The following is a 27,143-nucleotide window of genomic DNA, read 5'->3' on the forward strand; positions in this document are numbered from 1 at the left end:
AATATCCCCTCTCAGCACAGCTGTAATGCTATCCCTTATCAAAAATGCCACTCCTCCTCCTCCTCCTCCTCCTCTTGCCTCCCTTTCTATCCTTCCTGTAGCATTTGTATCCTTAACACATGGATATGACCTCTGAAAGTTGTTTTTTCCTCCTTCAAACAGTTGTTGTTACATGAGGATATGTATCAGAAGAATTGTTATGACGGCAAGTCTGCAGGTGTTGTTGTAGTTCTGCCAGGCTGTGGTTTGGATATTGAGACATCTTAATGTGGTATAGTCTTCCTGAAAGTAGTGCGAGGAGCTCGGAGTGAAAAGTTGGAAATAATGTTTGTCATGCAAAGTACTTTGGGCTAGAATTTTCTTGCAAGCTAATGGTAAATTAAATTTGTATGCTTTTTTTTTAAAAAGCAATCAGCAACTTATACTAAGAAAGATGCCTTTTAAGTTGCAAATTGCCACAAGTTCCTGATGATTGAGGTGGGACCTTGCTGTCAGACTGCCCGAGTGTTTCAGTAAATTGTTGCATTTGTAATACTACTATGAATTAAGCTGTTATCGTGAATTATTCCACATTTTCATTTTAAATGAAGAAATGTGTCCAGCACCAGGGGCCAGGTTTGATTCCTGACTCGGTCGACTGTCTGTGGCATTTGCACGTTCTCCCCGTGCCTGCGTGGGTTTCCTCCGGGTGCTCCGGTTTCCTCCCACAATGTGCAGGTCAGGCAAATTGACCACGCTAAATTGCCCATAGCATTGGGTGCATTCATCAGGAGAAAATATAGGGTACGGGAATGGGTCTGGATGGGTTACTCTTCGAAGGGCCTGTTTCCATACTGTAGGTAATCTAATCTTAAAAAATGTGTGGCTCTGCATTACCACCCAACCTTTCCAGTCTCGAAAGGAAAAAGTATATTGTGGCATCTCTGCAATGAATTGTGATTGGTGATTTGTACTTTTTCATTTCCTTCAACTTTTACATTCCTCGCCATACTGCCCCTTTTATTTTCTATTCACTTTAATTTCTTTTCAACGGGCGTTGTTCCTTTCTAATCTTTTTTTAATACCAAGAGTGTGACTCATTTGGTAGCATGTGCCTCTGAGTCACCAGGCTGTTTGTTCTAGCCCCTCTTCTCAAAATTTGAGGCCTGAAGAGCTGTGCTGGATTTGGATGACGTATTAAACTGAGATCTGACTCGCCTTTTCAGGTAAATGTAAGATATCTCAGCACTACTTAGAACAGGAGGGGAATTTTCCTGTGTCCTGGCCAATGTTTATTCCTCCATCAATATCACTAAAACTGATTCCTTCTTTAAAATCTGACAATGAGTTTTTTGTTTGTGGAAGTTTGCTATGTGCAAATTTGGCTGCTACATCTCCTACGTTAGTGGTTGCAGATCAAAATGGTTGTGAAGTGTTATTTAAATGCAAGACATTTTCCTTAAATCCCTTTTGGTTGAGACATTATTCTTGGTCTCCCTGTTCATCAAGTCCTGGATGCACTGTTGGCTTCTTGTGCAAAGTTAATTGAAGCTGAATGATGACCGAAAACAATCCAACTTGTGACACACACGCACACCATGAGATTTTTTTTTTCCCCTTTTCAGTAAATTTTGGTGCTTTTAAATCAACTTTCTGTGACATTGTGTGGTTTTGGTAAACTTTGCTTGTTTGTTCATGACCTTCTTTGTTAAATCAAAATATTGTCAAAAATATTGTTGCATTTCAGCTGTTGATCATTAGGGAGAGTATCTGGCCTCTCTTCTCCTTTCCAATTTAAGGCCTTGGAATTCTTGAATTGAATTGAAATTTGGAAGTATTCAGGGCTCCTGTTTTCCCTACAAGAATTGACCCGTAGAGCTTTAGCTTGTATTGCACTGAAGAACTGTGATATGACAGGAGGGGGTTCAGACATCTGTTAATCAAGTTGGAACTTCAGAGGTTTTTTAACTATCCATATATTTCATGTTCCAGAACTCATTGGATTTATTTCCTGATTGTGGTTTGTGGGGAAGGGTGGGGTTGGGGGTGAGAGAGCAAATATTTTGAAATGGATGTCTTTGTGTTTTTATGATCTTGAGTCTGAGCTTGTACATTCTGATTTGTAATAGTATGGAGAGTTAGAATTGAAAGTATAGAAAGCTGAGCTGGACAGATATAGTGCAAATGATAAAATCAAGAGTGACGAAGGAACTTTGATTCAAATCTGACTGTATTAAGGAACTTCATGATCTTGTAATTTAGAGGAAATTGCAAATAAATGAATCTCTGGACCGGATCCCCTCAAGTGATGAAAGATGTGATGTTTTTAAACTTTTTCAGATGATTTGCTCCAGAGAAAGTTTGACCAAATAGTGGTTGAACTAACCTGTTGTTTTTGGAGACTTTTAGACAGTGAATCAAACTAAAGGAACTTGTATTTAGTCAGGTCTAGTTTTTGCAGGGATCCTGTCTCACTGATATTACTGACCCTGTTGTGTCCTGGGAACTGATATGCATATGTCACCTGAGAACCTTTTTTTTTTGTTTTGCTTCCACATTAAGGAAGGATGTTCTAAGATCCCTCTTTCTCCTGGACAGTTGCAAAAGAAAATGCACAGGACCTGGTAATGGATGGTCATTCCACAACCCCTTTGTGTCTGGCCTAATCTTTTACTCGATTAGTGGTGCTGGAAGAGCACAGCAGTTCAGGCAGCATCCAATGAGCAGTGAAATCAACGTTTCGGGCAAAAGCCCTTCATCAGGAGGGCTTTTGCCCGAAACGTCGATTTCGCTGCTCGTTGGATGCTGCCTGAACTGCTGTGCTCTTCCAGCACCACTAATCCAGTATTTGATTTTCAGCATCTGCAGTCATTGTTTTTACCTAATCTTTTACTCTCCTGCTGTGGTGCCTTTCTTTACCACCTGAAGTTATGATGAGTACTCCAAAAACCTTTTTTTTTCTTACAATCGCATTCTGCGTCCTGTACTTTGAATCCCCTCAGTCTTGAACTGTGGTATTCTTTTCTATCTTGGTCTATGCTACTTCAATCTTTTTGCCTTTTATGCAAGAAGCTTACTGTAATCTTCTTTTCTAATCCATTTTGTTAATTTAATATATCTTGCAGCATAGGATTCAGTCCTACATTTAGTGTCTCAAGAAGCAATGCAGTTAATTGGGTCACTTGTCTCACTGGCTTGCAAGTTTTATATTCTGTGATACTGTAACCTTGTAGTTAGGTTGTTATAACCAAGTTATGAAGAATGCTATTGGAATCAACTTTTAATTTTGTTTCTCTCTCCACAGATACTGTCAGACCTGCTGAGTTTCTCTAGCACTTTGTTTTTATTTCAGCATTCACAGTACTTTGCATTTGCTTGTAACAGCCGGTTTCAATGCGCAAGAAACATGTTTTAAACTTTTGAGAACTGATTGCGATGCTTAAAACTCAAAATTAATATTGAAATTCCATCTTTGATTTAGAAAGAAATAATAGTTTCTGTCATGCCTTGCTCTGCCTCTACGCATCTCAAAGTGCTTATGAGGTCCTATTTGAAATGTAGTCACAGTTACAATGCAGACAGTCAATTTGCACAACAATTTTACAGAAAATGATGGTGACCAAGTGACCTGTTTATAGGTGCTTGTTGGTTAAGGGAAAAATTATTGGCTAGAACACTAAAGATGACCATTCCTGTTCTTCTTTGAAGTGGTGCCATGGGATTTCTTTTTTTGACTGTCCTCTGGTTTCATGTCTTTTATCACAAATATCACTGACACTTCAGCACTGCCTCAGTTTTGCAATTAAGCCCTCATTTTTAAAAATGGAACTCAAACATCCAAAGTTTTTGAGTTGAGAACATTGCCAACTGAACCACAATTCGTCTCTGTTCATTTCAATCTCTAGCCTCCTGTGTATTCCCTGATGGTCTGCATCCCACTAGTATCTTCGACCACTCAGATCCTTGCTTCTTTTTTACCTTAAGTCATTCTACATCCTTTTTTTTCCAAAAAAAAAGTTTCAAAATCCACCTCTTCTGACCAATACTTTGTCATCTTTCCTTTTGATTCAGTTTTCTTTTCATTTGTCCCTCTGTAATGCCAGTAGTTATCTGCCCCCACCTGTCTTGGACTCTTAACTGGTACAAAGTTCAAACTTGCATAAAGTTGATTTGCATTTAGTCACAACAGAAGCAATCTGATATCCCCAAAGGTACAATTACCAAATGATTGTTGTGCTTATTGTGACCCATAAGGCTGCTTAGCATTCAGTCTGTGGAATTTCAACATTTCATGGGAATAAAGGAAATAGCAGTTTTGATATTTCAGATATTGGGCATGATATGAATGCCCTGAAAAGTATTGATGTCTGTTTTAGTTGGAGTACATATTGTTGTTTTTAGATGTTGACCATGAGTTGGTGGATACTACTCGAGTTCAAGTGGTTAGTTTGTGGGGAAGATGTAGGAACGTGGATATGAGGAATGTTGAATCAATTGAATAGCAGAGCAGGCATGAACTGAATGGCCTATTCCTATAACCATTGCTATGGTCTTCAAGCCTTGTGCCCGATCACTAATGCACCATTTCCTTTAGTATTAGATTGAACTGTCAGAGGTATCCCTTGTGTATAAGAGGAAAGAAGGGAGATCTCCCAAACTCAGTTGGAAAGTGCCAATTCACAAAGGATTAGAATAGAGTTGACCACTCAAGTATCAATTCAAATCTAGACCAGTTACATTGCAAGCCACAGGAATAGTTGCACCATGGAGCCTTGAACAACAAAATGCTGCATTTTGCAAAGAAAGAAACTAGCAGACTACAGGAGGGTTGGAAAACAAATGAAATCTTACAAATCAGCACCCCTCTCAATTCCAAATTCAAAAATTATGTATGACAACTATGTATTACTTGAAGTGTAGCCTCTGGTGTGCTATAGGGAATCCAAGCTGATTGGCATTTAACAAGGTCCTTAAACAATGATGTTTTCATTGTCCACCTAAGAAATTGCATGACAATCACACTCATTAGCATTGATTGCTGACAATCATGACCAGATCATCTGTTAATGATATTTGCTCCTCCCTCAACATTTGCCCAGGTGACTGGGGTGAACTCTCTTACTGTTTTTGATGGAGTGCCTCATATGGTGCCTTTATAAGGCATGCCTAAAAGTGCAGAGGGCTGTAGTTAGAATTATCTCATAGAAACTTATAAAATTCTAACAACAGAACTAGACAGGGTAAACACAGGAAGGTTGTTCTTGATGACTGGTGGCTCAGTGGTTAGCTGCCTCACAATGCAAGGCCCAGGTTTGATTCCAGCCTTGGGTGACTCTGTGGGTTTCAGCCAAGTGCTCCAGTTCTTCCCACAACCCAAAGATGTGCAGACTGGATGGATTGGCCAAGCTCAATTCCAATTGTGTCCAGGGATGTGCAGGCTAGGTGGATTAGCCATGGGAAATGCAAGATTATGGAGATAGGATTGGGGGATGGGTCTGCGCTTGATGCTGTGTTGGTGCACACTCAATGGGCCAAATGGCCTCTTCCTGCACTGTATGGATTCAGTGACTGGGGAGTCCAGAACCAGGGGTTCACAGTCTAAGGATACAGTGGTAGCTGAGTTGAGAAGAAATTTCTTAATCCTGTGAAATTCTCTGCCACAAAGCAGTTGAGGCCAAAACATTGAATGTTTTCAAGAAGGATATAAATATAGGTCTTGGGGCTAAAGGGATCAAAGAGCATGGACAGAAAGCAGGAACAAGGCACTCAGATGATCAGCTGTGATCATACTGAATGGCGAAGCAGGCTCAAAGGGCAGAATGGCCTACTGCTGTTCCTTTTTTTTATGCTTCAATATTAACATTGCATCTTGAGTGATGGCACATCTGACAGTGCAGCATTCTTTCTGTAGCGAATTAAGGGTTTAAATCTACTCAAATATAGATTTCAAGAAACTGAACAAAACAAACTCCATTGTTATTGTGCTTCTGTGTTCATCTGTTATAAAATAGAAATCAGTCCAAAAAGTGGTAATTGTAATAATCAGGATCATATCTTTTTTTCCTGAGTGGTCTCATTAAAAAGTACCCATTTTTATTTTGGTATGTTATATTTTGGCTATCTTTTCAAAATAGTTTGCTGTTTGTTTAATTTTGTTTTTGTTGCTGTCTGCCCTCACTATTAGATTCAAGATCCATTGATGCCATTTCAAGGAAAGTGGGGTTTGTTTTGGTGAACTGGCCCAATACATGTCCTTCAGCCAGTTTTACTGAGATTTTCTGGTCATTTATCACATCATTTATGACGCTTTGCTCTATCGAAAATTACTGTGTTTCCAACATTGCAGTTGTGATCATACGTGGCCAATCTTTATTTTTATAAGAAGTGTATGTTGAAATTTCAAAATGGTAAAAGTATAAAGAAATAAAAAGTACTGTTTATTGGTGAAGGTGTTGCTTTTGGCTGTAGTTATACTTGTCTAATATCTGTAATCTCACTTCAAAAGATATACACATCAAATCTTGTTGGCATTCTCCAGAGTAGTTGTTGCTTTCCTAGGCTTGTATGCACAAATCTAAACTTCTGTCCATTCCATTTGATAAGACTGATTTGATTGCTTATCATTTAATCATATAACTGCTGTAGTCTCCAAACTCTCCTGAATGAATCTGTATTAGCTAATTGCATGCTTACTACTATTCAGGTACATAATTGTGTTTAAGAAAACCATGGTTTACTGCTATGATTTTACTCTTAAATGCAATCCTGTATTTTTCACAGCGTAACCAAAGTGCAGTTTTTTTTCATGCTTCAGTTCTCAAAAGATTTAAATTTCTATTCTGTTGGACTTCTTTTCAGGTCATTCCAATTGGTTGCAAAACATTTTGGAAATGGAAAAATCAAATTGTGCACAACAAGGTTCTACAAATAGCTATGTTATGGTGATCTGTTCAGGGATGAAAATCCAGGGATATCTCTGCTCTTTGTTTGAAATAATACCAGTATCCTGCTCCTAGAAATAGTTCAGGGAACAACGAATTGCATCTGACTCACTGGGGCTTTGGCTGATGTCAGTTTGCCCCGAGACACATATAGTTCCTTTTGAAGAAAAAAAATCACCTTGCTGATAACTAATAACCACAACTAGCTTTAACCAGTACTGCAAAAATGAAGTGAAATAAAGGAGGAGTGTGTTCGTTATTACATTTTTAAAGGTGCCGTAGATGTTTAAGTTGCTATTCATTTCTTTCAAGGCTGTTGAAATGTTCCATTTAGTTCTTGACTGATTTCTACCTTCACTCCTATTATTCACCTTTTATAACTAATATCCCTTACTTCAGTTTTGTTAAAAAGGTTGCCATTAGTGTCACCATCTATATCAATAGACAATAGGTGCAGGAGTAGGCCATTCAGCCCTTCGAGCCAGCACCACCATTCATTATGATCATGGCTGATCGTCCACAATCCGTATCCTGTTCCTGCCTTATCCCCATAGCCCTTGATCCTACTATCTCTAAGAACTCTATCATCTCTTTCTTGAAAGTATCCAGAGACTTGGACTCCACTGCCTTCTGGGGCAGAGCATTCCATACATCCACCACTCTCTGGGTGAGAGTATGGAGTTGAAGAGCAGAACATTTTTGGATCTCTGAAGGAATGTTTGATGGTTCACAATGTTCCTGTAGCTATGTCCATTTGATTAATGCAAACTTTATCAGTTATTAACATGAAATAAATGTACCTTGCTAACTGAAACTGTTCTGATTTGGCCAGCAAGTTGTTTTCCTCTACCACGCCATATTTAGTGAGTCCTGCTTAATTTTAGTGTTCAAGTGCAGAGTCCCACATAAGATTAATATGTATAATTAATTGGGGAAGTGTATTGAGATGGATGGAAAATTGGTTAGCAAGCAAGGATTATTATTATTAATAATAGTAATATTATTCAGAAGAGATCTGCCAGGATGTTGCTGTGAATGGAGGGTTTAAATTGCAAGGAATAGCTGAATAGACTGGTACTTTACTCACTGGAGCATAGGAGGTTGAAGGGTGACCTTAGTTTTTAAAATCATGAGGGGTGTAGATGAGGTGTATGGCAGGTGACTTTTCCTTAGGGTGAGGGATTTCAAGACTAAGCATATTTTTAGGATGAGATGAAGATTTTAAATGCCATGAGGGGCAAACATTTTTAGTGGTTCATGAGTGGAATGAACTTCTAAAGGAAGTGGTGGATGCAGGTGCAGTTACAATGTTTAAAAGACATTTGAATAGGTACACGAATAAATATTTGGAGGGATATAGGCCAAGTGCAGGTAGAGGGGGGACTAGTTTTAGTTTGGAATTATGGTTGGCATGGATTTGTTGGACCGAAGGGTTTGTTTCTGTGCTAAATGACTCTTGAGTATTCCCTATACTTGGAAATGCCAGCAACCCTCACTGTAAGACAAAGCTCCAACAATGTTGGAGCTGACACATCCCCATAAAACAAATATATCAATCTTGGTCTCAACTTTCAGTTGGTTTTGCAGCATCCACAACTTTTCTTGTTTGATGAAGAATCTATATTTTCACTGTGTGGGAACATGCCTTTTTCTGACTTCAAGATAATTGCATAAATGTTTACTTTTTTGGTGATTTAAATTTGTAATTGTGTACGTTAACTTTTATCATCTTGATCTTGTGTGGTCACAGAAGCTCCCCACCTTTAAAAGAAACTTTTATATTTTGTGAAAAGTGGGCAAGTCCCAAGGGACTTCAGCTATCAAGTATAAATAGTAGCTGAAAGTCACTCAGATAAAATGGTAATGAGTCACCCTGTCTTTGATCATGGAGTTTCTGCAGACGTGAGGTGATGCAGTAAATCTCTTGAGTTCCTTCCTTTTTTCAATCTTCTGTTACCCTCTAGCTGGCCACACTAGTGACTGGTCATGATGTTCACAATGCCTGCTTAAATGAAAACGTCACCTTTTCAGGCCTCATTTTCTCTCCCTGCAGTGAAGTAACCCCCCTTAACTGCATTGAGAAACAAGAAGCATTGTCTGCAGTGACAGGTTAAACTAAGTCCCCGAGGCAGCTCTCTGCTGACGCATGTTTAGGAGTCATCATTTGGTTATTATTTTGTGATCCTGGTCCAATACGTTGAAATACTGAATGTTTGTTCTTTTTTTTTCTCCTATCTGATTGTTGTCTTGAGTGGATATTTCTCTCCCTCATATGGCGTGAGTCATGGTGTGTATGGTGACAAAACGGTGAGAATGGAAAAATTCTGGATGTGGATGAATAGCTAAGGTCTTTTTCTTTTGCCCCCAAAGTAGGGGAGTTCAAAACTAGAGAGCATAGGTTTACTGTGAGAGGGGAAGGATTTAAAAGGGACCTAAGGGGCAACTTTTTCATGCAGAGGGTGATGCATGTATGGAATGTGCTGCAAGAGAGGAGGCTGGTACAATTACAACCTTAAAAAAGGCATCTGGATGGGTATATGAATAGGAAGGGTTTAGAGGGGTATGGGCCAAATGCTGGCAAATGGGATCAGGTTAATTTAGGATATCTGGTCAGCATGGATGAGTTAGACCAAAGGGCCTGTTTCCATGCTGCACAACTCTGACTTTGATCTTAATTTTAAAAATGTTCTTTTTCTCTTGAATAGTGACATCAGGATCTTGGCCTTGAATGGTGGCTACTTTATTTCATGTATTTGCACATCATTAAAATCCCAACAACCATTGTTTACATCCCAATAGCAATTCTCTTGGCCTCCTTTTAAAAAAAAAACTAGATGCAAGTTCCCAAAGGTCAAGACTGGTATTTTCAGATCACCAAGTATCTGTCCTGGCCATCCTGACACTGCTGTTAATGTACAACACTCCTCCATGCTCTAAGGTTCATCATCCTCCTTGACCTTTCAGCCACGTGACTCCACATCAGGCAACCACATTATGTTTACTATTGGAACATCTCAGCCATGACTTCAGTTCTTGAATGTTACTTTGGAGCTGTTGAATGCCTAGGACGTGCGAGATTTTGCCAGTCACTTTTTGTGTGCAGGGACAGCCATGAAGTTCTTGGGTCTACACAGTATGCTTTAGTGCTGACATAGACATTCATCCAAGAGCTTGCTTTCTTGTTCCTCATTGAGTTACAGGCTGCAAGCCTTTGTGTGGATTTTATTGCTGTTTTTTTAATGCTTTGGGTCTTGAGTGCTCAGTTGCAGGCACCTCTGCAGTTTGCTTCTCCCTGAGCTAAAAAGCCAATCGGCTTGTGACAGGTGGAATGAGACACCGAAGAGTCAATGTGTCAGTCAGACAGTACGGCACTTTGAATTAAATGTAGCAGTGCTACAGCAGCTTATGTGGCAAACATGCTACATGAGTTTGAAGTAAGTGATTTTTGAAAGTTAAAGGGGAAAGAGCCCTTGAAATGAAAGGGGACTGTCACAGATAGTTGAGGGCCTCATTTGATTACACAATGGTTGGTCCTCCTATCTGAATTACAGGTTGGTCAGTTGGGGGCTGCCATGTACCAAAAGGATTAGTCATTTGGGAGGATGATGGTGAGAGGCGTTGAATGGACATAGTACATATAGTTATGAGAGCTGTAGTCCATCAGCCTTGTAACCTGTCCAGTAGTAAAGTGAGTGGGTACTGGCCTTTTTTGAGTGTGAGAAAGAAGAGAGGAGGTAGTGGCATTTACCCTTGAACATTAGTCAGCAGTGCTGCAAGGTCAAATGATCTATCTATCTATTTAGACTCTGCATGGGTCAGTGCTGAATTATTTCTGACTAGGCTGGCTGGTCTGTTGGCATGCTGGAAGTGGTGTATATTTAATTCTGTCTTCCCATCTTTGCCTCTAGCTTTGGTCATGCAAACTTTGTTATTAATATAGAAACATTTAGCAAACTGCAGGAAAATGATATTAATTTGGGTCGAAACAGGGAATTAAACACTGAAGAATTCTCTTGACAAATAACTGGAGCTGTCTGAGAAATGGAAGGCGTTCATTCAATCTTATCAGTTGGTTGTGATATTTATTTCTGCAACTTTTTTGGTATTCAGTTTGGAGATATGATCATGGTTGGTGAAGCTGATTCTTGTGTAAAGCTGTGTGGCTTGGCAAGTCGTAGTGTAGGATGTATGTCTGCTGATTTTGGTGGATGACTGCTTCCTGGGACATTTTTGTCTAACAATTTCTATCTAGCCCATTTCCCCTCCTGCCATCGGGCAATAACAGTGGTTATAATATCTAGAATCTGTGCATCAGAAATCACACTTTTCATTGTGTGGATTTTACACAGCATGCACAAGCCAAGGGCCAAAGCACAACATGGAAAGAACATGTCCACATTATCCTCCTGCATGCCCTACTGAATTTATTGTTGACTATCTTCTATTTATGAATTTAAAAATAACACAAGACCAGGTCATAGTCCAAAAGGTTTATTCGGAAGCACTAGCTTTCGAAGCATGTTTCTCTTTCAGATGATTGACCACCTGATGAAGAAGCAGCGCTTTGAAAGCTAGTGCTACCAAATAAACCTGTTGGACTATAACTTGGTGTTGAAAAATGTGTTGCTAGAAAAGCATAGCAGGTCAGGCAGCGTCCAAGGAGCAGGAGAATCGATGTTAAGGGCTTTTGCCCGAAACATTGAATCTCCTGCTCCTTGGATGCTGCCTGACCTGCTGCGCTTTTCCAGCAACACATTTTTCAGCTCTGATCTCCAGCATCTGCAGTCCTCGCTTTCTCCTATAACCTGGTGTTGTGTGTTTTAACTTTGTCCACCTCTAGTCCAACACCAGTTCCTCCAAATCATGATTTCTATTTATGAATCTTAGTTTTGGACTCTGCTATAAGTGAAAACATCTTTCCCTATAATCATCCTCTAATTGTAAAGATGATTACCCAGCCTGTTTTGATTTTTAATTCACATGCATGTCCCCCCAAGCTGTTTTCTTTGGTTAATTTTACTTTCATGAAAAGACAAAATGTTTTAGTTGTGCCCTGTTTTTCCTATTGGTTCATATTCCATAAAACTTCATTTCACCATGATAAGTCACTGACTTTATCGGTACACTTTTAAACATTGGGCAGATGGAAATGGGGTCTGCTGGAGAGGGAGGTATGATAGTGTTTTATTTTTAACATCTCTCATTTAAAAATTTCTTTTACTGACCCAGATAAAAGGAGCAATGAAAATGTTCCAGCAAATTCATTCATTCCCTGTTCATTTTGATAAATGGTCAAATGTGACGGCATGACACATTTGAAGACAGTGGATGGGGCGGGGGGAAGGGTTACCACAAAATAAGAGTGCCTAACAGCGGATGTTTCAGATGCTCGGGAATACTGTGAAAACTTCTTGTGAAAGTATTTTCTCATTTCCTTGACACATACTTACTACTTCCACTTTCTTTTGCTCGCTTGCTCACACTCCCAATAGTACTTTGTCCTTGTTTCCACATCCATTTTTTAAGATGTTTCAAACTTCTAACTGGAACACAGTCCACAAATGAATACACAGAATCCAAACAGATTTGATTCAGGGTTCAAGGTAAGAGAAACTTGCACCTCTGATTTTATTTTAGTCCTGACTTAATGGTATTTGCTCACTTTTAACTTGTAATTTCTTTACATCTTTGGATTGATCTTGTCCACTTGATCAGTGGAAGCTAGCACCTTAACCATTTAAAATCCTTTCCTTTCTCTCCACCTCTGTACCTACTTGCTTTATTTGGCTGTCCTTGCAGATAACCCATCCTTTCCCACCAAAGTACTCACTCTGTTTTTGTCGTCTTGCTTCTCTTCCCTCCCTGATTTCTCTTTCTATGCATGCTGTCAAATTTTTCCCCTCCCATTACTTCTACCAGTCAACCTTCATTTCAATTTTCTTTGACTATTTTGTGGTTCTGCATATGTCACTTCACAAATCCAGTTGTTAGTACTTTGCAAATGTATAATCAGTAACAGCCAGTGTGTAGCAAAATTCTGAAAAGGAATGGTGGGTCTAAGTCCCATTCATTGTGGCTTGTGCATCTACAAATTTTTGTTTTAATCTATTCAATAAATCTTGAGGTCAGATAATTATTGCTTTTTGTATCCCCTGTGTGTTTATGACTGGGAGGTAGGAATCTGTTCTCTTCCCCTTTCTCATTATCTTTCCCTTTTTTTTATCTTTCCCATCTGCCTCATTCAGTCCCACTGGTAGGAGTGAGTCTCATTGCCATTCCCACTTCTGAGTCAGAGTTTGAAAACTACTCCAGAGCTCCAGCTTTGACTTCTGCATTGATGTCTTATCATTGGCTCTAGAGTTTGCTCTCTTATTCTCTCACTCTGTCCCCTCTGGCAGGTTTACCTGTTCTGTGCTAGATATAACTGCTTGACAAGTTTTGTGGTATGATTGTGGGTAACCTCTAGGTCCCATCTTCCAATGCTTGAGAACTATGGGCAGTGTTGGTGAGTTGGCTCAGAATGAACTAACTGGGAAGTTGTCCCTTTCTCTGCAACAGTAATTTCATACCATCAACTCAAACAAGAAAAGATCCACTTTTCTGGAGTACCTTTCAAAACCTCAACACATCACAATGTTCCACAGCCAGTGAAATACATTTTGTAGTCACTGTAATGATGAAAATGGTACACGATTTCCACATGGCATCACACATACAAAGATAAATAATCCAGTCAAACACTCCTGATGTTGATCGAGGCATAAATATTAATCAGAGTCTAGAGTGTGGTGCTGGAAAAGCACAGTAGGTCAAACAGCATCCGAGGAGCAGGAGAATCGATGTTTCGGGCATAAGCCCTTCATCAGGAATGGCTAATCAGGGCTTATTTCTGTGCTTTTTCAGCACCACAATCTCAACTCTGATGTCCAGCATCTGCAGTCCTCACTTTCTCTTAATAAATATTGATCAAGACATCAGGGAAATTAAAGACTTTGCAGCTCTTGCAAATGTTGCCATCTGATCTTTTATAGGGATTTAGAAGGGCTGGAAACTACTGTTTTGTTGTCTTGCCTAAAAATGCTACTTCCAGTCCAACATTCCTTCATTTCCACACTGGAGAATTTTGAATTGGACTGGACCAATTACTTTCTGACTTGAACAAGAGTGCTACTAATCGAGCCATGGCTAATAACTGAATAGTCAAGAATTGCAAATGAAGTGATAAATGTGGACACAGATTTTTCTTTAACTCAATGTCTGTAGAAAGTAGAAGAAATGGCAGTGAGAAACATTTTTAGGTGTTCAGGGCTCTTTAAATGCTCTTGTGGTGAATGTGTCCTGAATAGAAATGCTGCCCTGCAGTGCTGGCAAACTGCCACCTTGTGAAATCAGCAAAAAGTGGAGCCTCCTGTCTAAATTTTAATGTAGCTGATGGCTCATCTCGGCTGATCGTTAATCTTCTGACTGGTGCCAAGAGTTAGCTGCGGGTCAACTATGGGTGAGGACTGCATTCAGCACTGCTGCACATTGCGATGTACACCTTTTCTGCACAGACTCAGATGAAGAAAACCCTCATTGGCTTGGGTTGATCAGTGTTACTGCACTGGGTAAGGAGATTCCATGAAGGGTTTTTGCTTTTCTGTTTTTCTTGGAGTGAAAATTGAAGATGTGCTAATGAACTGTAATCGCAAAGAAATCTTGAAGTCTAAGCAATGCAGACTTAAATCATTGCAGGGAGGCCAGCCCACTGGGTAAGTAGTCATGTGTGTGTCTGTTTTGTGCTTTTTTTAATCATTTGTTTTGAGCAGATGAACATGATCTCTAATCTGATTTCCTTTTAAAGGTTTGCAGTGAGCTGTCAAGTGGCAGCAGCTGCCCTGAGCTTCCACCCACCCTGAATAATTGCCCCTTATTTTAGGGTTATTATCCAGCTGATGAATGGCTTGCTGCATGGCTGAATGCTTAAGAGGTATGATGCAAAGGAGCTGGATTATAGGAGGTTTTTTTTTGTGAGACACATCCATAATTTGAAGGAGCAATTTTTGTCTGGAGCATAATACAAAAAGCAGTACAAGCAGTCATTTAGGCATAAAGCCAGATAATCAGGGTTTATCTGAGAGCTGTTTACCTTGTAAGTATGAATGTGACCATCTAACCAGATGGCCTTCTTGACTTTGTTTCTAGTTGTCAATTTCCCCAATTGTAGATAGAAATCATCTTAACTGTTGAAGCCATGTTGTGATGCGACATTTTCATTAACCCAAAATTTAACTTTCTTCCCTAATGGCGAACCCCTTTCCATATTCCAGGCAAATCAAATGCTATGCTTCCATGGGGAAAGCGCTCAATATTTTCATGTGCTCTCTAATTTTAATTCTTTTTGGAGAAATTTTCTTTTGATTTATAAATTACTTTAATTTACATTGTTGAGGAAGTGCCCAGATTACAAACCATTGGCTTGTTGTAAAAATCACAACTTCCTGACTGAGGAAAGTGGGGGGGGGGGGTGGTGCTGAGCAAGACGCTCACCCATATTTATCTAGCTTGCAAACTGGATGGTTACAAGGATGGATCAAAGCAGGAAGTTACCAGTATTTAAGCATGCTCTCTCCTCTATTCTACTCTTGCACCCAATCTCAATCCTTTGTATCAGACACCACTGTGTGATTGCAGTATGTTCAGCTTTGCATCCCAAGTCTGGAAATTTGCTGCTCACTATGTCAATGCATTTCAAGTCTGACTGACAATACCTGTTTTCAATCTATGTTCATCTGTTCACTTACTGCTTATATGCTATCATCTGACACTCAGGACAGGTTACTTGAAGAAAACAGTACAAGGTTGCATCCTTAATTCGTGAACACTCTGTCCTATTGTAATATTCAAGTGCCTTGACTAATCTGCTCCAGAACAGGTTTCTTGCAAAGGCGTGCCCTCTGTGTGAGAACTGCATTTTAAGGTGGTATGAACTTGAACTTTTAAAGACTGTTGGGAAAGCAGGCTATGTGAGGGTATTTCGCATCATGCATTGTCAGAGATTAATTTAATGGGATTGGTTGTTATCTGTTTGACCATGCCCTTTGTTAGCCTGTAAATACACTTTTTGGAAGGTGTATCACAGGGTGCCATATCTGGCTCAGTGAGTAGCACTCTTGTCTCTGTATCAAAAATGTTTTAGATTCAAATCCCACTTTTGGAGACTTAAAATGTTCTAATAGAATTTTTGTAGAAGTGACTCGACGGTTTGTGATTCAATAATGTGAGGGATTGTCCAACTGATTTGTTAATATCCCTGATCACTATTAAATTTATGGCCTGGCTCTCCAAATTTGTTTGTGACACAGAGGGTCACCAGATCTCATTTAAAACCTCCGACTCCTTCAAGGGATTAAAATTCTTCACTTTTTCAATGGTTTGGTTTCAGAACTCTGTCACAAATCTCTGACTTAGATTGCCTGAATGACTGCTAACATCTCGGTAGTTCAATTCTTTTTCTTTCCTGAGACAGGACTTACAGGGAGCTCTCGAACTACTCCCAAGCATCTAATTACTAACACAATTGTAGGTTTTATCAAACAGCTAGCTTCACCTTCTGCTGCTGAATTTCTCCAATCTTTCTCCGTTACATTTCAAGCAAATACAACTTGTGGGCTTGCTTCATCCCACAATTCACTGTTGTGAGCTATCAAGGATTCCCACGGATTTATTTTCAGCCCAGCTTTTTCCAAGGCATGGAGTTGCCACTTCCCGCACCTCTCCTCAGCCTTAACTGCCTAAAGTCTGTTAGTAGCAGCATTTTGTTTCTGCATTCTCCCAGCTCCAACTGTAAGCAACTACTATTTCCCAGCAAACACACCAGATATATTGAAACCAGTGAACCACCAATGCTTTGTGCTTTCCTTAACCTGACCTTTTGGGGTTTACTATCCCCAATTTCTAATAACTACTTCGATAAAAGTCAGCTTTACAACCTTTTCAGGGTTTACAGAATGCTCTTTAAACTATTTTGGCTAATTTTCTATTCTGATTCTACCACTTTAGGGCAGTGTAGTAGACATGGTCTATATGGACTTCAGTAAGGCATTTGACAAAGTTTCCCATGGGAGACTGCTTAGCAAGGTTAGAGCTCGTGGAATACAGGGAGAACTAGCCATTTGGGTACAGAACTGGCTCAAAGGTAGAAGACAGAGGGTGGTGGTGGAGGGTTGTTTTTCAGACTGGAGGCCTGTGACCAGTGGAGTGCCAAGGATCGTTTCTGAGCCCACTGCTTTTCGTCATTTATATAAATGATTTGGACGTGAGCATAAGAGGTACAGTTAGTAATTTTGTAGATGACACCAAAATTGGAAGTGGAGTGGACAGCAAAGCAGGTTACCTCTAATTGTAACAGGATCTTGATCAGATATGTGCCGATGTCTTTGTAATGATGAATCTGAACACTTCCTATATGAACATGCTTTATAAATTCCTATCTTAGAAGTTCTTTTGATCTCTGAGAAAGAGATCCCAGCATTCATAGTGGTAACAAAATCCCAATTAGAATTACAGGACCTACTATGTTGATGGAGGGTTTTCACATCTGCAGTGGATACTAGAACAACTATTTCCATAGCAGTAAGGTAATGCTTAAATTTCTCCATTTGCTCTTTTGACTCCCTGGCTGTGGAGATGCAACTTTAAAAAAATGTAATTGTTCATCATGGGCAATTGTGATTAAACATGGTTAATTACATGGACATAATTTGTCTGCATTCTGCTTTAGGAAGTCAGTCAGGTATTCCTCTCCTGATTGCAGATTGACAAGTGTTCAGGAACTATCTATTACCATTGTTAGTTCTGTGGAAAATATAGGCCATTAGTATCTTGGTCACACTGTAACATATTTGTTCGTTAGTAATTTTAAAGTACCTATTTGGAGCTGTCCTTCAGATTACTTACAAATGTTACGAATTAGTATCCCCAGAAACCTGTTCGAGTGAAGTGAATTCAGGCAGTGATCGAAACGCCACTCTACCTCCCTCTCCCCGAAAACCAAAGGGAACTGTTGAAAGGGAGCGGGCAAATATAAATATTCTCTCAGACCCCACTACCCTTAACCATGCGAATTGCACGCTTCTTGTTCTCCAGCATTGCAAGAAAAATACAGGACTTGAAATAATCTGTGTTCCCACTCACGAAACAAAAATATTCTGGTACGTAAGAGTTAAGTTTTTTTTTAAAAAAGAACACAACGCCATTCTTCCTGATTGAACCACAGGGGAGGGATGCCTCCTGATTAAATTCACTGCTTCCTTGGTAAGTACAGAGCTGAAAGCGTTTACTCCTATTGCACCGCACAAAGCTGCGGAGGATCTGAAAAACTCCAGAACGTGACCCTCTGTTCCATCCCAAACAGCATCTGACTGCTGTAGCAATGTCGACCTATTCCTGTCACCACAGCAACGGCTGCATCACAACTTAAACCAGTCTGATGTCCTGCAGTCTGCTGAACAAAGACCCCAGATCCAATGGTGGGTTTTTTTGTTCGGAAGCGGATCAGAGCAGGCTGCTGATTGGCGCTCACGCTTGATTGAAAGCATCATGTGGATTAAGCGAGAGAGAGGGAACTCTCCAGTGAACTGATGATCATTGTTGACTAAGATTTTATTTGCTTTTAAAAGTTGCAGTGCGTTTTTGAGGAGCACTGAGCCAGATTTCTGCAGAGCCTGGAGTCTGAGTGAGTATGCCAGTTTAATAACTGTGGTGACGAACCGTACTCACTGAAGTGATACCAGACATGCAGGCCTCCCAGCGATAGATGTCAAGGCAGAGAAGCTCAATAGTGAATGTACCTTATTGTTTTTTGTTTGCAGTAGTTCTGTGGTTCAGTATGTCTCAACAAACTGAATTATATAATTTTGTATTGGAGGCCATTCAGTCCATCATCCTTGTTCCAATTCTTCAAAAGTTCTATCCAGTTGCATCCACTCCATGCTGCTCACTCTTCGTTGCCAGCGGAAGTTTTCCTCAAGATATCTATTCAGTCATCTTTTTTGTTCTATACAGATTTAAGACACTTTTTTGCCCTTTTGTGGAAGTGGATTCCAATTCATTTTTATTTAAAATCCCAACTCCCCTGGCCAATTGTTTTACATCTGACTCCTGTCCATGGATTTGCTTGCTCATTATTTGCCATAATATATTGTTAACTGTTTTGGCCCTCGTTGCTTTAATAAATCATATATGGAAGTTTTCAAAAAATCTGGAAGAATAATGTTTCTGAAATCCTTGCTACTGGCTTTTAGTAAGCCTCCCTGTAACTTGTTTTCATCCGAGTGCAGTGAAAGTGAGGGGATTTCTGATCAGCTGAGTGCACTGCTAATAATTTAGTGAGATGTCCTTGGGTAAGCTTTAAAGGTTGAAAAACTGAGCACTGCCTTCTCATTTTTTTAAGAGGAGAAAGCATATATGTGAGGGAAGGGCTCTTGTGGTGCAGTGATATATTTGGAGTAGGAGGCCTGGGTTCAAGTCTTAACTTGCTTCAGAGATATGTAATATAACACTGAATAGGTTGATGAGAAAATACTTAGTGAGGCAGCAGGAACTCGGGTACCAATCTCCTCCCTCCCAGAATGTTAGCATCAGAATCTATAACAATTATCATGACTATTTAAAAACAGACATTTTTATCAAACGAAAGTAACCAGTTTCTATGATGCTGTCTGATTAAACGAGCACTTGCTTTTTGTAGGGAATTAACTATATGCTCACCCTTGGCTAATTAGTCATATTTGTGCCTCTGAATCAGATGATTGTGGATTAAAATGCCACTCCATGTTTACTATAAAATTTAGATTGGTACTCCAGTGCAGACTGCTGCTTTGTTGGAAGTGTGATGTCCCAGATGAGTCACTAAATAGAGTCCTATCTCCCCACTTGGGGCTGAAGATTTTATTTTGAAAAGAGCAACTGGAATTCTCCCTGGCATTCTGGCCAGAGCTCATCCCTCAACCAAAATCTCAACTGAAAGATCATTATTGCATAGTTTTTGGGAACTTGCTATATGTAAATTGGCTGTCATATTTCCTTATTTCATAAAAGTGACTTCTGATACCATTAAAGCCATAAAAGATGGCAACAAAAATAAATCTTTAAGGTTGGAGTACAAATAAAGCCAAGGAAGGGGTGGGTAAGCCTTTGAGTTCTGAATGTTATCAATTGTATTGTTAGTCATTTGATCATAAAACTTTTATTGTGCAACTTGAACTTCTGAAGATCATTTAAGGGCAAGATGAAGTGCTTCTCTGCAATTCATGTAAACTATAAGAATCACATTTTTCGATCAGAAAATATCTGCCAGCTTTTGAAGTTGATCCTCTACCTGATTTCTGCTGTACCTTCTATTCAGCTGGGACTGCACTGCAGTGTTGTGTTAGTGTCTGCATTGCGGGGCTCTTCAGTACACTCTGACACTGATAATGACCTGAAGAGTTTGAGAAATGAGACTGCTCATGCAGTCATATATTAATACAGCATGGAAACAGATATTTCGGTCTAACTCATCAAAGCCATCCAGATATCCCCCTCAACCCTTCCTATTCACAAATCTATCCAGATACCTTTTAAATGTTGTAATAGTACCCACTACCACTTCCTCTGGCAGCGTGTACGTGACACTCACCGCGCTTTGTCTTAAAAAAAATTACTCCTCCAGTCCTCTTTTTTTTTTTGTCTTAAATCTATCTCATCTAAAACCTATGCCTTCTATTTTTGGACTTTCTTTTCTCTTCCCTTCTGTCCTCTCTCCTCCTCCTCCTCTCTTTTCTTCTCCCCACCCCCCGAAGAAAAATACCATAGCTATTCACTCTATCTATGGTCCTCATGATTTTATAAACCTCTATAAAGTAACCCCTCTGCCTCCGGTGGGGGGGGGGGGGGAAATGCCCCAGCCTATATAGCTCCTCCTTATAAGTCAAAACCTCCAACCTTGTGAATCTTTTCTGTACCCTCCCATCTTTCCTGAAGAAGGCAACCAAAATTGTTTGCCATGTTCTAAAAGTGGCCTCAACAATGTCAAACATTGCTCTAAATTGAAAAAGGCATTGTGGAATGATGTCATGTGTATGTCTAGCACAGTATGGACATGAATGGTAGTGATCTCAGAGCATTTCACGTCGAGTTCTTTTGTTTTTTTGTCTCCCATTTCTGACATGGAGATTATATGGATCCTATTAGTTTTTAGCTGGGAAAAAAACTCAGCAGGTTTAGCATTATTGAGGTGACTAATAGGAAATGGAGCAAAATACTGAGGGACGACTACTTTATCAAAGTCTTTGAGCATGCTAGAAATTTTTCTTAAAATTCCATGTTGCAATGTGAGAAGAAATGTTAATACTAAAAATATTCTCCTGGAGGAAAGAAGTCTATTATTTTGCATCCTGGCCAGCTTTTGCTGTCCCCATCTCACGGAGAAGCTCTGTTGCAATTGAATGGTTACAGAAAAGTGCAGGGCTGACTGATCACCATGTGGAGAATTGTAGATCTTGCAACAGAAAAGGCAGCCGTTTGGTCCATCATACCCATGCTGCCTCTAAGAATATCCAGTTAGTGTCTCTCTTTTTTTGCTTTTTGTTCATGGTACTCCAAACTCTTTTTTTTTTTTTTTATTTGCAATTCTTGTCCGAGAGTGATTTTTGCTTTCACCAATCCCTAATGGAATCCTGACAATTTTCTTAACCACCTCTTCCCTGTTGTTTGCCCTGTCCAAAACCCTAATTTTACTGAAATGGTATAAAACTCTTGCACAAAGCACTAGAAAATCTATTTATGACTCTTCAGTCCACATTTTAAACTGTTAAAAAAAGTTAGATTTTGCATGATTTAAATCCTATGTCTGTTTGACCGTTTTAAAGTTGAGTTGTCAATGTTTCATTCTCTCTCGTTTTACTTTTACAGATGAGTACCATGTTCTTCCAGATGTCTTGCCACCTGTTCGAGAGTCTCTGTCCCGTAGAGCGACCTTGACTGCGCCTATTGGCTTCTTGCACACAGATAATAGACGGTATGGTGGAACGAGAAGCATGGATTCATCTGACCGCGATCGCCCAGTCAGCTATAGTTCCACATCTTCCTCTGCCTCCTCCAGGGATAGCCACTGCTCCTTGAGCAGTGGGATGACCCTGGTCTCCAACAGCCACTTAGGCCTTCCTGGCCAAGAGAAGGAAGCTGGGGCCATCCGGTTGGAGCTGATCCCAGCAGGGCACTTGGCTGGCACAGATGATTGTGCTAAGGTTAATTTGCCACATACGAATTCTGGAGAGCTGGATGTGAAAAGGCCTGGAGTCATTGGAATCAAAAGAGTCGACTCCAGAGTGCCCCACAAGAATCGTGCAATGTCACCAGGAGCTGCATCTGCAAGCCCCAAGCTGCTTTATGTGGACAGAGTGGTGCAGGAAATTCTGGAGACTGAGCGGACCTATGTTGAAGATCTAAGGAGCATTGTGAAGGTACTACTCATCCGTTGGATCAAAGAGTTAATTTTGTCTTGTACTGATGAATTCTGTTTTGGGCTTAGAAAATGCAGGCAGCAATTATTAGTTTATGTGGAATGTTGGACTTATTTAAGAGATCTAGAATACAAATAGGTGTTAGTCGTATAAAGCTCTAATTCGACCATTGTACAAATAGAACAGACGGTGAGGGTACTTGGAACAAAATACAAGGAGTGCTAATGGTAAATTTAGGAAAAGTAGAAGTGCAAATGATTAGGTGTGAAAATGAGGAGAAAAGAGGTCTGTTTTGCTTAGAGCAATGTGAACAAGACACAAGATTATGGCTTTTAGGGTGGTGGGGGAAATTATTGAACTCCATCCATTTTGTGTCCTCAAAGCTATAAAGTACCAAAGTGGAAAATAGTGGCATTCCTCCAGCTCATGTGGAGTTTTGTTGTAATACTGCAGTGGGCCCAGGACAGAAATGTTAACATTGAGACAAGTTGGTTCAGTTGAAATGGCAAGCAACTGGAAGATTTGGGTCATTATTACAGACAGTGGAGGGGTTCTACAAAGCAGACATTTGCGTAGTTTTGATGTTCCCTCATCAGAAGCCATTGATTTATTTTTGTAATAGATATCTGTTGGATCATTATTAGCAAATCAAGTCTGAATGGCTTCGGTGGTTCTCTTTTAAGTTCATGCTGAGGGAGACACCTTGTTTATTCTCTACTTTTTTTGTTCTGTTGTCTGGCTGAAATGTTCATACGTGCATGGAATGTTTACAGTCAGAGGTGGTGAGTTTGCTTTTGCTCGGATAGTTGCTGGAGATTATTGAAAGCAGCCAATGTGAACATAGATGATCAATAGCAGCCATTTTAAATCTGGCAGTCTCTCTCTCTCTTTCCTGTCAATAGTTGCCTTCTGTGAATCATATAGACTTAATTAAAGCATGCTAAAATTATGAATTACACCATTTATGTAGCATCTTCAGAAACCATATTAATGATGCTACACTTAAAATACAGAACAAATTAGTTCTGTTTGACTTCTGTTGACTGGTATTGTATCAAATCAGTTGCTCAATTGTTGTTTAACCCTCATTTAAACTGTTCCAAATAGGGTGGATTTTGTACTGTTTTGCTTCAGCAATATGAACAATCAAGGTAGTTATTTCATCTGCAGAATGTTATTGGAAATGTTGTTCACAAGATCTAGGAGATTCCTAGGCTCCTAGCATTGATGGGAGGATGCTGAAGCTTTTCTCTCTTGACAGAGGGCACTTTTGCCTTGCACTCCAGTGTCTCCATTTTGTATCTCCCTTTAGTTTCAATTGGTCTGATTAACGATGGGACCTATCCATTGTCTGAAAGAAAACTGGAATTACTTTTGGACCATTACCTCCAGTCAATCATGTTGAAAGACAGCATATGTTGGGTGTACTCTTGAGTGTGGGGACTTTAAAGTGTTAATTGAATATTCTCCATAATGAGCAAAGAATTTGTGATGCGGGGGAGGAATTGGTCTTTCAGGATGCTCTTTTTAAGATTGTAGACCATCAAGTTGTACAGTATACAATGTGGCCATCAGTACATTGTACTTGTACCAGCCCTTTGTAAGAGCTTTCTTAGAAAAGGTCTGGAGAAAGATACTATTTAATTGTGTAACTACAGGAATTCCCTTTTTTTGTTTTTAAATTTATGACTAAAGATGCTTTAACCATCCATTTAAGTAAGGAATTCCAGATCATACTGGCACTTGGGTCAATTAATTTGATATAGTTATTTCCTTCATGCATGAAAGTGGGATATGGGGGCTTCCGAAATGAGCCATAGGCAAACTAATCCTCAATAAACCATGATGTAATACTGTATCATTGACTGTTTCATAGTATGGTACAATTAAGTCTCTTATTTATCATATTATTGGCTACCAATTATCCTATTGTGGTGTAATATTACTAGTTTGACTGCCTTGGTACAATGGTGCTTTGTAAAAATAAGTCTTTAATTCAGTGCACAAGATTTTGCTATTTTACTTTTGACTTGATCACAGATCAAATTCATGAGAATTTGTTTAAGCCGAAGCAACATGTGTTCACAATATGCTGAAATGTTCTTTTGTACATAAGCTTTTTAAAGCATAGTGTCCTCAATTATTTCATTTAAGCATGCTTTCTAATTCAGATTCTTCTAATTCATGTTATGTCCTAAACTCTTTCTCTCTTATCCCCCACCCCCACCTCTTGCCGCATAGCAATAGTGGACTTATTGAAATATCCAGCTAAACTTTTGGGTCACCTACTAGGCACTGTAACAATTCCACATGAAATGATTCAAACTTCCCTATCTCAATTCAGAAGACATCTGTGCAAGTTTTCGATTTCATTATGGAAGTGAGGAGTGCTCATCCACAAATAAATCCATGCCCCATGCCAAAACTGAATACATATTAAGTGTCTTGATTGTTTCTACATGTGCAAGTCTTAAGTTGGAGAGTTTTTTTGGCACACTTTTTAATGAGGATAAAACTGTTATGGTGAGTCTTGTAATGTTGCCTCCTTTTTACTTGTTCATTTTGTTATGATTTTGTTTCTCTGAGCTGGATTTTACTCCCTTGCCAACTGATTTGAAGGTGGGGTTGTTCATAAAATCTAGCATATGTCCTTGTTGTTTGCCAATCATTATGAAATTTTACCAGAGTCGGTAGGAGGAGTAGTTGGAGGTATTAGCCTACCCACCCCTGGGCTAATTTGAGGCCCTGAAGTATCCAATTAAAGGCTGTTTTCTTCATGTCTAGTGGCAAGCCAGCATATTTAACTGCATAGACCTAGTGTCTAGCAAGGAGTGTATAGATTTTGCAGGGACTCTAGCTCAGAGACACTCTGATCCTTCTCTCTTTTATCCTCCCCTCCCTCTATTCAGGCCAAACCCTCAAACTTGGCTCCTCCCAACCTCCGCAACCTACCTGTGCTGACCCCCTGGCAAAACGAACCCCATTTAAACTTGGTGTCGAAATCCATTTGAAAACCTCTGCTCCAGGAATGTGTAATCCTACCATTTGCGCAGTGCTCCTTCCTGACACAACTGGGATTACAGTTGATAGCCATTCAATTAAGTGCGCAATGTCCCATGAAATCCAATCCCACCCCCGCCCCCCAGCCAAACGTTCTCTTTTTTTTAGAAAAAGTTTTCTGCTGTTGTCCACTACTTGATCTGTCTTCAGACACCTCTCACCACTTTTTGTTCCTCACACCCAAGAAGCCAAAGGATGACTGTAGTTAGTACGATCAATGGGGAGGTAGTTGAAAAGAAGGGAACGTTATCGTTAGATGATTTGATGGTTGTACAGTCTACAAATCCTTTTTTCAATAGTCTGAGAACATCTGCATTGTTTTGCACAGATTCCCTGTGGTGCCACCAATTAGTAGTAGTAACATGGGCAACTGTTTGGATAAAGTTTTTTATTAGGGGTCAGTGCAACAGGTGGTGACCTTTCCAAGAGCCCTTCACTAGGCTAGAAGTCTCCTTTCATCTGGCTCTTTTAACGGCTGGGATAGAGCACAGGACAATGGGCAGATTGACCTTCCATTCTGTCCAAACTATTAGCCTTTCTGGACAATGGAAGCATTCTTGACAATTCAGTTATTTTAGTTGTGTACTGTTTAGCATCTTGCTGTATCAGGGAAATTTTCTGGGGGATTAGCTTGATTTGATTTGTCAAATTCAAGTCTACAAACAGAATATCAAAATTTTACAGCGCGGAAATAAATACAGGTAGTTCTGGGATAATACATGTTTTGGCAGCGTGATTTGGCAATAATGTTGCTGAAGACTTAGCACGGTATTTTGGAGTACATTTACCTCTTGGCAACAGTGGGATTCCACGGAAGTCGGTTTGCGTGCTTCGTTCTGTGCATGTGCTGAAATCTCCATGGCTTTTTGTGTATGCACCAATGTTCTTACATTCTGCACATCCATCCGTGTTCATGCGTGTGTGGCGACTGTCGGTTTTCATGCACTTCTGTGCATGCACAGATGCCCGCACCATAGTCTCTCCTCTTACGCATACACTGTCAGCTGCCGACAGAGCAGTTTTCTGGAGAGGAACTGTCCAGAGAGCAGCTTTCCTATGTTTTTTAAATATACTGCTTTGTTTTTTTTTACTTTTTTTCTTTATTGATAAATGATTTCAACCTTCATGCAGGCTGTACTATACTTAGCAGTATACTTCTGGGGGATATTTTGTGTGATCAGGAGTGATTTTGTTTTGCTGTTCTGCCCCAAGCCCCACTTTTCCCACAGACCCCACTATTTCTACTAAGCGAGGTTTCACTGGAATGCAACTGCTGTGTTGTAGGAGAATTTGTAATCATTTGATCCGGCTTTCTGAAAGAGCTCTTCCACTTCCTGGCAATTGGTAGCTTTTTTGGAGGTTGGCCTTGCTACCATTCTTTCTACCAGCCTCTGAGGCAGAAGGCTCGGGTTCAAGTCTCATGTTGGAGATATGAACACCCATTTAGGCTGATGCTATTGTATGCTATCTTTTGCATGTGATAGTACATGTAGGACCTTTTTTTTGTTTAATGAGATTCCATGATACTGTCAAAGACCAGAAAATTCTCCCCAACGTCATGCCAACATTTATCCTTTTATTAATGTTGGTAAATGAAATCACTGGGTCATTAAGCCCTCATTTTTTAAAAAAAAGAACAATTGTGATAATGTATACAGGACTGGCTGCTGTTTTCTCT

General features: G+C 39.8%; 1 protein-coding gene across 3 annotated transcripts in view; it reads left to right on the plus strand.

Moving 5' to 3' along the window:
- Positions 1-27,143, plus strand: part of LOC140483239 (pleckstrin homology domain-containing family G member 1-like) — a 212,757-nt gene that overhangs the window by 124,443 nt on the left and 61,171 nt on the right. The window contains exons 1-2 of one of the 3 annotated variants that reach the window (XM_072581339.1): positions 14,385-14,671; positions 21,855-22,405. In XM_072581339.1, the coding sequence (XP_072437440.1) occupies positions 21,980-22,405 (426 nt within the window). In that variant the 5' untranslated portion in view covers positions 14,385-14,671; positions 21,855-21,979. Of the gene's footprint in view, positions 1-14,384; positions 14,672-18,489; positions 18,637-21,854; positions 22,406-27,143 lie in introns of those variants that run through there. The other 2 variants (XM_072581338.1, XM_072581337.1) reach the window with 2 other exon arrangements.

Source organism: Chiloscyllium punctatum, chromosome 11 (genome assembly GCF_047496795.1).
Source record: "Chiloscyllium punctatum isolate Juve2018m chromosome 11, sChiPun1.3, whole genome shotgun sequence".
NCBI lineage: Eukaryota > Metazoa > Chordata > Chondrichthyes > Orectolobiformes > Hemiscylliidae > Chiloscyllium > Chiloscyllium punctatum.